This window comes from Phascolarctos cinereus, unplaced genomic scaffold (assembly GCF_003287225.1).
Source record: "Phascolarctos cinereus isolate Bilbo 61053 unplaced genomic scaffold, phaCin_HiC Scaffold_4;HRSCAF=312, whole genome shotgun sequence".
Classification (NCBI taxonomy): Eukaryota; Metazoa; Chordata; class Mammalia; order Diprotodontia; family Phascolarctidae; genus Phascolarctos; species Phascolarctos cinereus.
Genome location: NW_027555847.1, coordinates 570,859,269 through 570,877,915, shown reverse-complemented (window position 1 = coordinate 570,877,915; position 18,647 = coordinate 570,859,269). Strand labels below are relative to the sequence as shown.

Below are 18,647 nucleotides of genomic sequence, written 5' to 3'. Positions count from 1 at the left end.
AGGGTGTCTGATGTGGAGCCATAGTAGGAGCAAAAGATACAGACAAGAAAGTATATTTCAGAATATATGAATTTTTGTTTTGTTTGGGGGAAGGGGAATGTCATCAAGGAAGGTTTAATGGAGGCAAATGTATTTTAAGTAGGTCTCAAAGCGGGCCAGAAATTGGACAGTAGATGCTGGTGGTAAAGTAGAGGGGGAATAACAGATCCAAAGAAGAACATAAGGATGATCCTGGCACATATTAGGGAATAACTGGTAGTCCTAGTTGACTTGGATAATTGTGTATGAATGGAAGTGGTAGACATGGTTGGAAAATTAGATCAGTGCCAAATTGTTAAAAACTCTTTGATACAGTTGTTTGGACTTTATTTAGTTGGCAGAACTTTATTGAAGATTTTTTACCTAAATGTAGGTGTTTTGAGAAAGTTAGTTCCATCATAGTGTGTAGGGGGGAAGGAATCTTCCGGAATTTCAGCAGAGCCCTAACTGCTTCAGAGTAAGTCTCCTACTCCTTAACCAGATTTCTATACCACTCTACACACGTGCTGTTCCAAACCTCCTTTTCTCTCTTAAAGCGTCCAGTAGTACTCCCTCCCTAAAATCTACTCAGCTGGAGACCTTCAACACTTCAACCTCAAACACCACCCCTCCCCCACCTCCCAATTTTTTCTGAGGTTATTTTCAATGAGAGCTGTTTTGTTTTGTTTTTCTTGTCTCAGTGTCCCTGATTACATTCTCTTCTATGTCATTTGCTCCAATCTGTGAGGAATTGGTGGTCATTTGGCTTGCCAAAGCAGACATCCTACATAATCTCATCCCCTCCCTCTTCTGTAGTAGATTATCCTTCTCTTTCTATAATCTTCATATCTCCACTATTCGCTGTTTACTTCCTTTGCTTACCAAGTTGCCCCATCCTTAAAAAGTCCTCATTAGAAAGCTATCATTGTTAGATCTCTTTCCCCTTCATCTAGACTCTGCCTCTACTTCCTCTCCTGTATGTCTTCCACACCTGAAATTTGGTGTTTAGCTTCATTATTAATCAATCTTAATCCTAGCATGTTTCTTGTAGTTATTTATAGTCTCCCACATTAGAATGTTAGCTACCTGAGGGCAGGTGACCTTGCCTATATTTACATTCTATGAGCTTAGTACATTTCTTGGCACATAACATAATAACCACTTAATAAATGTTGGTTGATCTGACCTTTCTTCAACATTTGGTGCTTTTGACCACCTACTCTTTTCATTTTTTCTTTGTATCCTCAGTGCTTCAACAAAGCGTCTGACTTAGTTAAACATTTGTAAGTACTTGTAATCCACCACCTCTTCAGGAGGAAGGAAGGAATTAATGTTTTGTTTGTTCTTTAAAACTTTTTGATGATTGCACTGACTTGCATTGGATCTTCTTATTATTTTCTTTTACCTTATCATTGTGCATATTCTTCTCATTGTTTTGCTTTCTTTGCTCAGCATCAGTTTTTGCAAGGCTCACTATATTTTCTGGATCTTTCATGCTGAGAAATTTTGGTCCTATAAATTGATAGGTGTTCAGTTTCAGCCTTCTTTTATTCATTCTTCTAACAGATTAATAAAGCAGTGGTAGAAAATGAATTTGCTTTGAAATTTTGGGGTACTGTTTTTCAGAGAATGTGTTTAATGAAAATAATGCACCTCCTGTGAATAGACTGATTCAGTCTCAGGGAGAGTAAACAAGGGACAGGTAGAGGAGAGTAGTTTGTTGCAACTTGTTTCTTTGAATTTACAGCATGAGAGGACTTGACAATGAGGAATGTCAGACTTGTACTCTTTCAATATTGGTTCTTGTGATGATATTTTTATGTCTGAGGATTACCTAGTTTTTCTTCTATATGGCTAATAGAGAAAAAGTGCAAGCAGGTTTTTTTAATTTGGCAGTTAGTATGGCAGCTTGGAACAATCAGAAAGTTTCGAGGTGGTCTTAGATATGAGAAAAGGATTCAGTAAGTGTAGAAATGTTAAAGGAGTGTATTTGAGATAATGGCCACAGCTGGTGAAAGAGTGCAAGTGCGATTGAGGTGGACCTGTGGTGTGGGGGTTTTTTTGGGGTTTTTTTGGTTTGTTTTGTGTCTTTTTGGTGTTTTGTTTTGGGTTTGTTTTCCATTAAGATTTTCAACTTTAAAATATCTTCCTTTTGGTTCATTCATGTTAAACAAGCTATGCACATAATTGGTTCTTATGATACAGTGACAGAGATACTCATTAGGCATTTCTTTACTGATACACTCAAGGACCTGGGACTGTTCCATCTGACGTGAAGCAGAAACCTTACATATATGTATATCTCCCTCTGGAATGTGAACTCCAGGAGAGCAAGAGCTGTCTTACTTTTCTGTTTTTATCCATTTTCTATTTCTGTTTGTCAGTGCTTTGCACTTAGTAGGCACTAAATAAATGCTACTTTCATTCATTTAGTGTTGTGCCTGTTATTTATGCAAATTGCTCTTTAAAAATAATATAGTAGAAAGTAATGAGAAAAATGGCGTAGTATAATTAACAGAGAGCTTTCCTTAGTCAGGAAGACTGGTTGAAGTCCAACCATGTCACATATTGTCTGGATGACTCAGAACAAGCTACTTATTACCCCTAGCAATTCCCTGATATCAATCATACATTACAGAAGTTGCAATTGCAGAAGTTATCAATATGCAGTTGTGGAGGAGTTTCTCTTTTCTAATAATATGAATGAGTAGTCAAAATTTTTTTATCTTTGTGCTTTATTCTTTGTTGTGAAGTATCATGGCACACTAAAAATTCAAATTGGTTACATTGTGGAGAGTTGTCAGGAGACTCTCATGAGCCACTCTGTCTACCTTCAGCAAGAGCAACCGTTTTTGTTGCTCTTTATGAGTTCAAGATCTGTCTTTACATTAGTATGTACATCTAATAAACATTATGTGTACTTGGTAAATAAGATATGTATCAGATTTTATAGCGCTTCTTAAAAATCTGCAGTAACAGTCAAAATTTTGTGGCACACCTAGTAAAAATTGTGACACATCCTTTGAGAATCACTGCTACATCAATGAAATAAGTTTCAGAACTGTTTCCATCCCCCTTCAAAAGTAATTAAAATTTAAGATTCCAAAAATGTGTAGCGAAAAATCTAATCCGTTTTAATTAATAGAGGTCCTTTTTTAGGACTCTTAATACCTCGTTTTACTTGGCCTTTTAGAATAGGCCAGCCAAGGCCATAAGTTTTCTTTTTCTATATGAGCATGTCACTTCATACAGAGATAATGAAACTCTGTTCCTCATTCGCAGACTGGACCCCCTAATCACAGTTAGCTGTTCCACAGATGCATGCTCTTAGTGAGTCCCAAAGGTGGTGAGTATGGATCACTCTGTTCATCCCATTACTCATTCAGAGCCAGGGTGACCAATGGATCAAATCTGATGTATAACCTTTACATATAGAGGCAAAACAATATATATATATATATATATATATATATATATAATATATATATATATATATATATATACACACACACACATAATAGCACCTCAGCTTGAACAAAAAAACAACAAAAAGTCTGACTAGTTCACTTGCTTTTATGCTATGGAAAAACTTTGGACAGTTGCCCATTTATTTTCAGGGAAACTTTGTTTTCTCTTTTGTTTGTTTGGGGTTTTTTTTCAATTATTAAACCTCACATTTTCACATAGACCTAATGTAATGTCTTCAACTTTCCTTTTTTTCTTAACAGGTAGAAAGAATTGTTGACAAAAGGAAAAACAAGAAAGGAAAAACAGAATATTTGGTTCGATGGAAAGGCTATGACAGTGAAGATGACACTTGGGAACCTGAACAGCATCTTGTGAATTGTGAGGAATATATACATGACTTTAACAGGCGTCACAACGAAAAACAAAAGGAAAGCACATTAACCAGAACAAATAGGACCTCTCCAAACAACGCTAGGAAACAGATTTCCAGATCTACCAATAGCAGTTTTTCAAAAACAGCTCCCAAATCACTTGTTATTGGGAAAGACCACGATTCAAAAAATAATCAATTATTTAATGCCAGCCAGAAGTTTAGGAAAAACACATCACCATCTCTCTCAACCCGAAAAAATATGGACCTTGCAAAATCTGGTATTAAAATTCTGGTCCCCAAGAGTCCTATTAAGAGTAGGACAGCAGTAGATGGCTTTCAGAATGAAAGCCCCGACAAATTGGATCATATCGAACAAGATCAGGAAGATTCTGTGGCCCCTGAAGTGGCAGCAGAAAAACCTGTTGGAGCTTTATTGGGTCCTGGTGCAGAAAGAGCTAGAATGGGAAGCAGGCCAAGAATACACCCATTAGTGCCTCAGCTGCCTGTCCCTGTGACAGCCACAATTGCCCCAGGATTAGCAATCAATGGGAAAGGTAAGCATTCCTTAAAGAGATAGCTCTTCATTCAATAGATTATGCTTCTCCTTGAAGATTATCTATCCTATTAAAAAAGAGTATAAATATGGGAGGTGGGGGAGTGAGGTTGTTCTTCCTTTAAGGAAAAGGTGGCTGCTGGATTGTGTGTTTCTAAGGTTTTTTCTGTCTTCAGGTAGCAGCATTGTTGAAAACTACCAGCATTTATTTTAAGCTTTCATTATCAACATAAAATATATCTATGTTTTACTTGATATTCAATGTACAGTTTCAAAATATTAGGTCACCACTTTGAATTACTTTAATGTCATATTCTAAATATATCATAGACAAAATGCTTTGAATCTTAGGAGTATGTGATGGAGATAATCACAAGATTTAAAGTACTCTTTCCTTCTCCACCCTGTTTCTTGACGTTACACATCTGTAATACTGAGAGATGGTTTATGTAAGTTTATCTAAGTTGCCTAAGCCTGAGGATGATCGATAGTGATACAACTTGTTTCTTTAGTTGCTAGTCCTTTGGAATAACGTACTTTTTTGAGTAAGGCCAAAGTTTACCTTATAATACCTCAGGGCATTTCTGTTATTTTTGTGCAGGTAAAATAATCCCTCTATTAGGAAGTCAATGTGATAAGCCAAGCAGTGAAAGAGTATTGAATTTGGAATGAAGAGGACCTAGACTTCGGTCCAGACTCTTCCGCTGTAACCTTGGGCAAGGCACTTGATACTTGATCTCTCTGTCCCTCATTTTGCTTATATATAAAATGTCGTGGTGGAACTAGATAACCTTGTTCTTTAGGCTTAAGGCTCTTCAGGCCTTAGGCAAATAAATAGTTTTAAAGAACACATTTTAAACTTTCCATTCATTTAAATGTACAAATTTGGAAAATTTAGTTTAAATTCATCTTTAAAGGTATATACTCTTTAGAGTTTTTGTCATTGTATCATAGTCGTTGTAAAGACTTTACTGCTTCTTGCAGATTAACATATAAAAATATTTCAGTTACAACACAAGGAACCCAAGAAGAATTAATCTCTTTTCATAAAAAAAGAAAATATTTTTGGCTTAGCTTCCCCATGATTGATAATTACTTAAGTATTTGCCATTAGAGGATTGTAATACACTTTGAAAGCCTGAAGCAAATGGGGCAAATGATTTTTCATGTTCATTATTTGTACTAAGAGGCTGGAGAGTATTAGAATTAGAGTCAAGAAGACTTGGCTTCATAACCCGTGTAATAGTGCCTTTGTGACCATAGTCCAGTCATTTAACATTTCCGAGCTGGTCTCTAACACTAGATTACAAAATTATGTAGTAGTAGTAGTAGTAGTAGTAGTAGTAGTAGCAGTAATAATAATAATAATAATACATTAGATAATCTGATTACATTGGAGGGAATCTGAACTCTTTAAATGTTGAATCCTTGAATAAAATGTTACATTATTAGTCCTATACAAGCAGCCCTTTTGCTTTCATCAGGTTAGTCACATGGATTTAATATTTTGTATGTATGTGTGCGTATATATTATATATGCAATAGTTCTATTTTTGCTTTCAATGATATGCTGATTTAGTAAACTAAAGAAACCATTACATAGGGCTATAAAATTTTAAGTGTATAAATCATGTTGATATTGTACCAATTAAGAATTCTTTAGTGTTGAAAAACAACATTTTACTGCCATTCTCTGAGCTGTTATTAATACATAAGGAAAACATCAAAAGCATGAGTCTTAAATCATTGCTTATGCATATAAAATGTATAGATGCAAACATTTTATTAGTGTTTGAAGGTATCTAAAATTGAGAGGTCCTAATTTACAATGTAAAGCCATTAAACTAATATCACTTTTGGTATACACAGAGGTATTTGTCAGGTTTGTTAAAATAATTGTATTTTTTTAATAAGCATATTTTAGTTACATGATATTTTATGGAACAGAAATAAATCACTGTATTCCCTCATTAAGCTTTTTTTTTATATTAATGCTACTTTTAAGTAACACTAGTATTTTTAGTTAAAAAGGAATTTTCTCATGTTTTTAGTTGATCATTTGTCTGAATCAAGTGTTGAGAGTATCAGTCTCTTCCTGTTAGAAATTTGAAGAAAATTCAAGATTTCATTCATTTGAATGAGGAAAGGGCTTAACCATTATCTGGAATCTGATGACCTTCATTATTTTCTGGACCCATGACTTTTTTTTCCCTTTTACATCATTGTCTATTGCCAGTGACCTACCCTTACCTTTATATTATAAGATACTTCCTTAATTAACCCTAACCTACCTTGTAAAATATTAGGATACTGAAGCAAAAGTAATCAATGAATTGTGCTTTAGTAGTCCATATGGAAATATAGCATTCTCCTGAAACTTCTACAGATTTATTTTTTTCTAAATATATTGTTTTGTTATTCTTAGGAAGGCTTACTCTTATTTCAGTCTTTTTAGTTCTTTAGCAGTCTTTCATGACTTTAAACCTAAGTAGTTTGATGTTTTCATAACATCATGGGTGATGCGGAAGTCTATGATTTTATCTCTTTTGGAGTTTTAAACATGTGTAAAGTCCCTCCTCCAAAATCCAATTCAGCAGTTTTTTGTAACTTACAGTCTTTGAAGGTTGCTTTGTGCAATAAGAGATTAAGTTCCTTGCCCAGCGTCATAGGTAATTGTATCAGAGAGAATTTGAACGTAGTTATTCTAAATCTTAATTCCCCAATTGTCTGCTGCCTTTGCTGTTTCTTTCAGCAGTAAATATTAATGATAAAATAATTATTGCAACCTTTCCAGTGCAAGGTGTGCCCTTAGCTCTCTAAGAAAAGACTCTTTTAATTCCTTTTTCTTCCTCACTTTTAAAAGTAAGATTTTATAGCTATTTTCTGTTTTCTTAGGTAAATAGTTAAACTTTGTCCGTCTCCCCTCTCCCTCCCAGAAAAAGCACCATCCAATATAAGAAAACCAGCACAGTTGATGATTACATTGAAAAAGTTGAAAACATATGCAACGTTTAACATTTGTAGACCTTCTACTTTAATGAAGCAGTATGAGTTGGGGAAGTCATCTTACATCTGTTCATTTGAGTCCTGCTTGAGCCTTATAATTTTTGCACATTTGCTTTTGGGGGTTTTTGTGTATATTTTGTTCTTGCCATTTATATTTTAGTTACTATATAAGTGTTGTTTTCTTGGTTCTGCTTATTTCACTGTGTTCAAATAGATTCCATGTTTCTCTGTATTCATCACGCATATTATTTCTTGTAGCACAGTAATATTCCATTCCCTTTATGTGCCATTATTTCTTTAGCCATTGCCCAGTATTTGGGCATCTACTTTGTTTCTAGTTCTCAGTGATCACCAATGTTTGTAATATATAAATAATAACTAGTATTTAATAAATTTGATACGAATTTATAAGTATGAAGATTTTAGAATAAATGGGGACTTTTTATCAGCATTTTCCTTGGATGTAAGCCCAATAATGGAGTCTTGTGTTTGAAAGGTATGAGCATTTTAATCACTTCATTTTCATAATTCCAAATTGTTTTCCAAAATAATCATACCATTTTACAGTTCCACTAACAATGTAGTAGTGTGCCTCTCCTTCCATAATCCTTCAAACGTTTACTATTGTCCACTTAATCTTTTTTTTTTCCATTTTGTGGAGTAATATGATAAAAATCTCAGGATTGTTTTGATTTGCATTCCTCTTAATTTTGGAGATTTCTCTCATGGTTATGGATACTTTGTAGTTCTTTTGAGAATTGTTTTTTCGTATCCTTTAATCACGTAACTGTTGGGGAATGGCTTTCAGTCTCTTAGCCAAACTCTTGTCAGAGGAATTTGATAGAAATTTCTTTTCCCATTTGACCCTTATCCTCCATGCATTAATTTTCTCCTTGAAGAAACTTTTAAATTTCAAAATTATCTGCTTTATCTTTTATGATTGCCTGTATCTTGTTTTTTAAAAATACATCTCCTACCCATAGCTGAGAGAGGTATATGATCTCCTCTTCTTTTTTCTGTAGTATGATCTTTAATAATTAAAGTTTCATATCCATTTAGAGTATATTGTAGGAAATGGTGTGAAGTGTTGATCTAAGCCTAATTTTTACCAGATTGCTTTTGAGTTTTTCCCTGGTTTTTATCAAACGAAGAGGGTTTTTTCCCACTTTTTTATGTTTTCCACTTTAAAGACTGGATTATTGAGTTTCTATTGTTTCTGAATTTCCCTTGTCTAATCTTTTCTACTACTCTATGTTTCTGTTCTTTAAACGATACCAGATAGTTTGATGATTGCTCCTTTTTTACATCATAGTTTGAGTTCTGAAGTGCTGTGCCCCTTTTGTCTGTCTTTTGTTTTTCCAAGTGAATGTTGTTATTTTAACATGTTTATTAAAGTATCCTCTTGGTACGGCATTAAAAGTATAAATTAATTTTGGTAGTATTGTCATTTTTATTATGTTAGCTGTTATTATTATTATTATAGATAATAACTTCAGCAAACCTTGAAGCTACAAAATAAATCCTCAAAAATCATAATATCTATATGTAAGAATAAATCACAAGAAGCAATAATAGAAAAATTCAATTCCAAATAATTCCAAAATGCAAGAAATACTTGGGTTTCAGCCACTCAAAGTGCGTAAAAACCTTGTATAGATTACATTAAAAAGTGTTCCTTAAAGAAATAAAGAATTTAAATAGCCAAAGTTATTATTTATAATAATAATAGCCAACATTCATTTATAGTACTTACTTTGCAATAGGCGCCATGTGAAACATTTTACAATTATTATCTCATTTGATTCACACAACAAGCCTGGGAGGTAGGTGCTATTATTATCCCCATTTTTTAGATTAGGAAGCCGAGGGAAACAGAGACTTGCCCAGGGTCACCTGGCTAGTAAATATCTAAGGCTCAATTTTCATCCAGGTCTTCCTGTCTCAATTAGTATCCTTGTTTATTCCCTTGGATTTTCCAAGAAAACTATTATATCAGCAGACAGGGATAGTTTTATATGACATTTATCTATCTTTGTTCTTTTAATTTATTTCTCTTTATCTTATTGGTTTTGCTAACATGTCCAGAATTATGTCAAATCGTAGTGTGAAGAGTAGGCACCCATGCTTCATTCCTGTATGTTTTAGAAAAGGTTCTAATTTATCAGTGTATATTTTCTCTCTCCTTCCCCCTTCCCCAATACAGATTGCTCCTTTTTTATTCTGCCCGTTATTTTTTGCTGTGCAGGTCACTCAGGAACAGTATTTTCTAGTTCTAGGTTCTTCTCTAATTCATCAGTGTCCTGTCTTATCAAGTGTTGGATCTTTTCCCCTTTTTTTGCAATATTTTTTCATAGATGCTTGAATTTGTTTACTAGATTCTGCTATTGATGTTTTCCATGTCAGTTATTTAGTCTTTTCTTCACTTGTTTTCCCCTACTGTTCACTTTCTGACTTACTCTCCTCTGATAGTAATTCCACTGAGTGCTGAGTCTAAAGCATCACAGCCTCCTTCCATGCCACGCAATTTATAGTTCACCAGCCTAGAATTCTGCCCCAAGGGACTTTTGGGTGGTCAGAACTGGCCCCAACTGAATGCTCTGCTCTTTCCCTCAGTTTTAGTGGAGTATTTACATAGCCCTCCGCACACATTTTTCCTGTTCTGGTTTCCTGGCCTGCTCCCTCCATTTCTTATTTCTTTGGCCTGTCCATTGCATTTTGGAGCTTTATAGCGCTGGTGCTATAGGGTTGGTTGCCTGAGAACCAGCAATTCAGAGCTACATAGCACTGGCCCTATGGGGTTGTGTCCTTTCCACTAGCTTTTGCTTCTGAGGGGCTCTAGACAACCTGTCTGTGTTTTCAATAGTCAGGGCAAATTTCCACGTCCTGGTGCCAATATCTCGAAAGCACTAGAAAGAGTGAAGGTGGGAAAAAGGTTTGTGAGGGTGGGTTTTTTGGTAAGCGTGGGTTTTGTCCTTGTGTCTCTTAGTTGCCAGAAACATGGGTAGTAAGGAGGAGATGCTGAGTTAGCTCAGAGTCTGAGAACATTGTTTGATTGTGTGTTTCAAAGTTTATTGGCTCCTGCATGTCATAGATCATGGAGAGAGCTCAAGTCACTTTATGGCACATAATTTTCATGGGGTTCAGATTAAAGATTTGGGCCTCCATCTTGTTGCTCACATGGCCTGTATCATGTGTCTGTTGATGGACGGGAAGATTCTTTGGTGTATGTGATTTTCATTAAGAGGGAGGAACTTACTACTATACTGGAAGTGATAGAAACCTTGATGTAACATGGCCATTAATTATAATCTCAATTTTGTGATGGATGAGACACATAGAAATATGGTTTGTACCCTAGACTTTAGGAAAATAGATTTCAGAGTATTCAAAATAGTCACACCAACTAAAATGGCTCAAGGTAAATTAGCTCAGGAGAGGTGGAAGATGCTCAAGAAAGACACAAAGGGAAACAATTTCAGTGAGAAAATAAATGGTCTAAAGAGACCAATATGAATACAAAGGGAACTCAAAAAACCAGTGTAGATTTAAAAAGAAATATACACAAAATCGAAGTAAGGCCAGGTGACAGAAGGTAAATAGAGGACCATGACTTTGGTAAAACAAAATAAACTTATACCGGAAATGAAAGCTAAGGACCATGAAAAGGGTATATTTTTTGTTTTGTTTTGTTTTGTTTTTAACTCATGTTGGGAGAAAAAGGGACATCAAAGAATGGTTGGGAACTTTTTCGTGAAATAGATGGGGATGATGAGAGCTGATGATGGAGAGATGTCAGTGATGCTCAGTTTTGACCTCTGCAAAAGGAATGGATTTTTTGCAAAGAAAATGATAGAACAAAAATGAATCACTGATTATTTGATACACTAGGCAGGGCAACTACAGAGGAACATCTAGCTGTCCTTGATGAATTCAAGACACTGACCAAGTGATCTTAGGGAGGTCATGGGAAATGGGAGCAATCCACAAGATTTGTTGTTGAGTTGTTTTAGTTATGTCCGACTCTTCATGACCCCATGGATGGTTTTTTTCACAAAGATACTGGAGTGAGTGATTTGCCGTTTCCTACTGAATCTCATTTTACAGATGAGGAAACTGAGGGAAACAGGGTTAAGTCACTTTCCCAGGGTCACACAGCTAATAAGGGTGTGAGGCAAGATTTGAATTAAGGAAAAAAAGTCTTCCTGACTCCAGGCCCTGTCCTTTATCTGCTGTGCCAGGTAGCTGCCTAATCCACAAGAGTGAAGGTGGGTAAATGTCCTGATATTCTAAAAAGAAGAGATTAGCCTACCAAATTGAGGCCAGTGACCTTTTCCTAGATTTATAATTTTAAAGCTTAGCCTCCTTAAATGTATGCTCTTACCCAAGATTAACAATTTAATTTCATTACAACTATGTTAGTAGAAAGCTACTTTGAAAATATTTCATGTTTTTCATAACATATTTTTTCACTTCCACATTAAAGCAAATCAAGTGCAGTGATTTCAGTGAACCTGCTTTATTCTATAGGATGCAACTTGAAGTCTACTGTACTTAATTAAGCTTAAGTGTGAGTTGTTACTTTTTGTAATTTGGGACTTTTTCCTTGAAGAGAGAACTATAAAGTGTTATGTTGTGGTGATGTACATCTGTTGCTATTAATTCTGGGGCTATTCTCTGGAAAGTTTGTCATTATCTTCTTTGGGTTCATATCCCAAATGCCACATGCTTGTCTTTTCCTAGTATAACATGTTTTTGTTCAGCTTGATTCTCCCATCTTACGTAGATGCTATGTAAGACTAGGTCCTTCCTCTGAACTTATAGCATATATATTATATAATTATATTGTTTATTATATAATATATAGTGTAGCATGTATATTAGCATTGTTTAGACAATTATTCAGGTATTGAATGGGGGAAACAATTGCAATGAGGAGAAAAAGACGATCTAAAAAGACCAATATGAATAAAATATTTGCAAAGAAACAATTTACAATAATACTGTTAATAGCTTGGATTTGTATCTGGAATGTGCTGCTATGGTTCAGTCATTCAGTCGTATCTGACTCTTCATGACCCCATGCACCATAGCATGTCAGGGCCTTTTCAAGTTCATTTTGATTGATTCCATGATACTATCTATCCATACAGCTTCTCCTTTAGCCTTCAGTCTTTCCCAACATTAGAGTGTTTTCCAGTCAGTCCTGTCTTCTCATTATGTGGCTTAAGTATTTAAGCTTCATCTTCAATATTTAACCTTCCAATGAATAATCTGAATTAATTTCTTTAATTATAGACTGATTTGATCTCCTTGCTGTCCAAGGGACTCTCAAAAGTCTTCGCCAGTACCACAGTTCAGAAACATCAGTTCTTCAGTGCTCAGCTTTCCATCAGTCCAACTCCTACAGCCATACTTTGTTACTGGAAAAACAATAGCTTTGATTATACAGACCTTTGTCAGAAAGGCTGCTTTTCTGATTTTAATGTGCTATCCATATTTACCATAGCTTTTCTTACAAGCAGTACCTTTTTAATTTTATGGCTACAGTCACTGTCAGCTGTGATCTTTGAGGCCAATAATATAAAATCAGCACTGCTTCCATTTCTTGTCCTTTTATTTGCCAGGAAGTGATGGGACAAGTTGCCAAGATCTTAGTTTTTTGGGGGGTTTTATGTTAAGCTTCAAGGTAGCTTTTACATTATCTTCTTTCACCCTCATGAAAAGACTTCTTAATTCTTCTTCACTTTCCGCTATCAGAGTGCTATCATCTGCATATTTAAGATGGTTGATATTTCTCCTGGTACCTGTAATTCCAGCTTTTGATTGATCCAGCCTGGCTTTTCACATGACGTACTCTGAATATAAGTTAAATGAATAAAGTGACAATATACAATTTTGTCATACTTCTTTTCCATTCTTAAACCAAGCAGTTGTCCCATGTTCAGTTCTAATTTTTGCTTCTTGGCCTGTATATAGGTTCCCCATATGACAAGTAAGATGACCTAGTACTCCCGTCTCTTTGACAACTTACCACATTTTGTTGTGATCCACAGTCAAAGGCTTTCATGTAAGTCAATGAAGCAGAAGTGGATGTTTTTCTGTAACACACTTGCTTTCTCCATAATCCAGCTAATGTTGGCAATTTGGTCTCTAGTGAATGTAAGGCTGGTTTAATATCATTTTTTTATGATACAGATGTGGTGCTGATACCTAAAATGAACTGATGCTGAGGAAAGTGAGTGCAAACAGAAGAACTTTGTACACAGTAACATCAAAATCGTGTGATTGCCAACGTTGATAGACTTGGCTCTTGGTGGAAATACAATGATCTTTTTATGTCTCTCTGGAGTCTTGTATTTGAAGATAAAGTTTTCTGTTGAGCTCTGGTCTTTTTACCAGGAAGGTATGGAAGTCTCCTATTTTGTTGAATATCCATCTCCTCCCCTGAAAGATCATGCTAATTTTCTCTGGGTAGTTGTTTCTCTGTTGTAATCCAAGTTCCTTTGCCTTCCGGAATATCATATTCCATGCCCTATGGTCTTTTAATGTAAAAGCTGCAAGGTCCTGTGTAATCCTGACTGTGGTTCCATGATATTTAAATTGTTTCTTTCTGGCTGCTTGCAGTATTTTATTTTTGACCTGGTAATTTTCGAATTTGGCCACTATATTCCTTGGCGTTTTCAGTTTGGGATCTCTTTCAGCAGGTTCTGGGAGCTCAGGGCAGTTTTCCTTTATGATTTCCTGAAAGATAATGTCCAGGCTCTTTTTTTTCATCGTGATTTTCAGGTAGACCAATAATTTTTAAATTGTCTCTCCTAGATTGATTTTCTAGGTCAGTTGTTTTACCAATGAGGTATTTTACATTTTCTTCTATTTTTCATTCTTTTGTTTTTGTTTGACTGATTCTTGCTCTCTCATAGAGTCATTAGCTTCCATTTGCCCAATTCTAATTTTTAACAAATTGTTTTCTTCTATTAAATGTTGTACCTCCTTCCACATTTGCCCAATTGTATTTTTTAGGGACTTGTTTTCTTCAGTGTACTTTTTTTTCCCCAGTTGGCCAATTGTATTTTTTAAGGACTTGTTTTCTGCAGTTAATTTTTGTCCTTTTTCCAAACTATTGACTCTCTTGTGTGCCTCTCATTTCTTTTCTTATTTTTTCTTCTACCTCTCTCATTTGATTTTTTAAATCTTTCTTGAGCTCTTCTGCGAAGGTTTTTTGGGCATCAGATCAGTTCATATTCCCTTTTGAGGTTCCCGATGTGGGTTTGTTGACGGTGTTGTCCTCTTCAGAATTGTTGCCTTGAATCTTCACTGTTCTCATAATATGAATCTGTCATACATTTCTTGTTGCTCATGGTGTTAGCTTCTTTCCTGGCCTTTAAAGAGTTTGAGTTCTCCTGTTGGGAGCCTAGGGCCTGGTCACTGGCTTTGTGTGCTGGGGCCTCCAGTCAGTGTTGGCAGTTGGAGGCTGTGGGATTCTGGCAGCTTACCTGGTGTTGGGCTGGAATCAGTGTGCCTGTGTCTTTTTTTAAAAAAAAAAAGTACAATGAAGATCTAAGCATACTATTTGCAATCTTTTTCTTCGGTTTCTTTTGTTTTCTTTTTTCTTGTGGTTCCTCCTATTGGTTCTAATTCTTCCTTACAACATCACCAATGTGAAAATATGTTTAGTAGGAATGTATATGTATAGCCTGTATCAGATTTTGCACCCTCTTCAGGAGGGAGGTGAGGAGAGAGGGGGAGAAAAATTTAAAACTCAAAAGCTTATGGAACTGATTATTGAAAAATTAAAATAAATTAATTTTAAAAATGGAATGCTAAAAAAAAATACAGCAGTGGTTCTCCGTTTTAAATCTTATATTTTCTTCAACTATTCCTATAATAAAGAAAATACATCTTTGTTTAAAAATAGAGTAATTCTAATTCTGGTAAGATTAGGCTGAAAATTAATTATAAAGGAAATACAACTTGACCCAACATCTGTATATCCCATCTAGCCATTTAAGGTACTCTAGTTTCCTTCTTGAAGTCAGTGCAGGGCTATAAATGGGTATCCATTCAGCTATTTCTTATCCACCTACTACTAGGTGAATTTTTTTTTTCTGTAAACTAAATGATAACAGGTAGTTGTGGTTTTTGTTTTGTTTTTATTAAACATTTTCACATTAGTCATGTTGTAAAGAATTAGAACCAATTGGAGGAACTGCAAGAAAGAAGAGAGAAACAAAACAAAAGAACAAATAGTATGCTTCGATCTGCATTCACAGTCCATAGTTCTTTCTCTGGATGTGGTTAGCATTTTCCATCATGAGTCTTTTGGAGTTGTCTTAGATCCTTGCATTGCTGAGAAAAGCCAAGTCTATCAACATTAGTCATGGCACAATTGGCTGTTGCTGTGTACAGTGTTTTCCAGGTTTTTCTGAAATCTGCCTGTTCATCATTTCTCATAGCACAATAGTATTCCATTATATTCATATACCACAACTTATTTAACCATCCCCAATTGATGGGCATCCCCTCAATTTCCAGTTCTTTACCACCACAAAGAGCTAGTATAAATATTTTTGTAGATGTGGGTCCTTTTCCCATTTTTACTATCTCTTTGGGATACAGCCCTAGAAGTGGTATTGCTGGGTCAAAGGGTATGCATAATTTTATAGTCCTATAGATAACAGGTAGTTTTGAACCTGAGTGAATAACCGACATTAATGACTATCATTAATGGGTTATAGAAGAAAGTCTCACAGAATACCCTAAAAAATGTCCTTAGTATTATACTATTAAATATTTTTTTACCAGTGACTTGGTGAAAGCAGAGGTGGCATATTTATCAGAGTACAAAATGAGAGAAGTTGTGATTGAAAAAAATCTCATGAAAAATATCTGAGGGAATCTATGAATTTGCACTTTAATAGCATGATAATCAAAATATAGCATGGTCTTGGCCTACATTAAAATGTAGAGGGACCTAGACTGACTAGTCTCTTTGTACCTTTCCTAACCCTACCATGTGCAATATGTTCTGTTTTTGGTTATTTTGGGAAGAGGGGGGGTTGTTGATGTTGATGTTTTAGTGTCAGAGTATTCATTTTAAGTAGAGCGTTAACCAGGTTGGTAAGAGAATGGTACATCATCCTGTGGAAAGACTTGTAGAAATCTGAATAATTTGCTTTGAAGAAGGAAAGATTTGAGAAGTTACTATAAATAAGTGACTCAAGTATTTAGAGTTATTTCATACACAAGAATAACATTTGTCATTCTCTGCCTCAAAATCAGAATAAAGCAAATTTCAGAGCACAATGTAAGGAAAAGAAATCTGAAAAAGTAGCTCTTGGGGGTGAACACTCACTAGAGATTTCAAGCTGATGCTATTTTGGAGTATTTAGGAGCAGGTTAGACTAAATAACCTCAGATTTCCTGTGAACTTCAAGGGTATCTTGTTTAGTAGATTAAGTATTCCATTAAATTATTATTCCCATTTCTTATTTTTAGTCCTACTTTCTCTGTCTCTTCCTCATCTTCATTCAGATCAAGTCAGTAAGCCTTTATTGAGAGTCTACTGTATGCATCAGCCACTGTGGTTAACCTGGGGGATATAAAGAAAGGCACAGACAGTCCTTTTGGTTCTCCCATTAGAGAGTTCCTTGAGAACAGAGATTATTTTCTTTTTATATTTCTATTCTAATACCTTGGCATATACTAAGTACTTTAAAAATAATTGGTGATGGATTGATTGGCAACTTCTTTGATATTCCTATTCAATTTAATTTGCAACTTTTGTGATTTATTTCAATCACATTGAATATTATGGTAAAAAAAAACTTTTCTCACTTTGCTGTAGTGAAGCCTTGGTCTTCATCTCCATTATTTGAGTAGTAGCCTTTTTGACCATTTCTTTTCTAAAGGATGCAACACTGTTAGAAATTTCCCATTCAAGATACAAAGATGCAAAGACTTTTAAAATTCCTCTTGCAGCCCATCTGCCTAGTAATTTTGAATATGTGCACACAGTTTAAAAATTAGGAGGAAGAGATTTCAAGAAACACATTGTGATGAAGGGTTATTCCCACACATATAGCTCTCCTCACTTCCTCCAAATCATAAAAAACGAACCAAATGCAGTTTAAAAAAAAATCCCAAAACATCTAATGAAACTGGCCCGGTATAATCCTGACAATAAATTTAAAAATACTTGTTCCATTGGCTCCCTTGTTCCACTTTAAGTCCTTCCTTCCAGGCTTCAAACTACAGGCTTCCCATGGCAGCAGAAGTGCAGAGATGGAGGAAGTCTGGGAATATCAACAGGTAGGTAGACCAGATTCCAAACAAGGACCTTCCAGGTTTATTTGCCTTACTTTGTATCCCCAGCCCTTGGCACTTGGTAATCACTTAATAAAGGTTTATTCACTTGACTCAACTTTTTGCTGTTGGTCACAGTTTCCACATAGTGACCTGTTGGTCTGGTCCCACATATTAACCTCTGCTCCCTACCTTTGTCCCAGATCCTATATTTATGGGCATGTGGTCTGCCCACCAGCCTTAGTCAAATTCCGTCGCAACATCTCTTGTAACCTCCAACAGGCAGAAAGTGAGAATTTAAGCTGCCATTTTAGGGAGGAAAACAAGTCACAGCAGAAAGACTGAGAAAATAAACTAGCAAAGAAAAACTTGTATAATGAAATACTGTGGACTAAGAGAATCCTGGATTAAAAATCTGCAAGAGAGTAAAGCTTTAATAGTGGCATAGGGCGTGGGTGCGCCGCGCGCGCGCGCCCCCCCCCCCCCAATAGAGCATGGACTTTTCTCTCTGTATTCCCTTCACTTAGCACAGTGCTTGGCTCATAATAAGCTCTTGGGTGATTGCTCATTCATTCATTTTTTAAAGTAAGACTGAAATCCTACAAGAGGTTTACACCAAGTCTGCAAATTCTTCCAAAGCTTTGTACCTTTGAAACATAGTAAAATAATTGATGAAAGTGATAAGCATTAAATTAGAATTCTCAATGAAAATCATGGTAAATTAATAGTAACAGGAACAACTCGGTGAAGTAGTAGGGTCCCTCAAAATAAAGCCTAGATCTAGGACATAAGAAGGCTGCATGGCTGCAGAGGAAAGAGGCCTTGCAGTCAGCAAGGGTTGGGCATTTCCTTATCTATAAGAGTAAGGATCAAATGAGATAATACATGCGAAAGCACCTCACAAACCTTTAAAGCACTATAAAAAGG

At 35.5% G+C, this 18,647-nt stretch overlaps 1 protein-coding gene across 1 annotated transcript in view; it reads left to right on the top strand.

The window, feature by feature from the left end:
* The window catches only part of CDYL (chromodomain Y like), a 161,182-nt gene that overhangs the window by 78,692 nt on the left and 63,843 nt on the right, over positions 1 to 18,647 (top strand). The window contains exon 2 of the mRNA XM_020973811.2: positions 3,747 to 4,413. Coding sequence (XP_020829470.1) covers positions 3,747 to 4,413 — 667 coding nt within the window. The remainder of the gene's footprint in view (positions 1 to 3,746; positions 4,414 to 18,647) is intronic.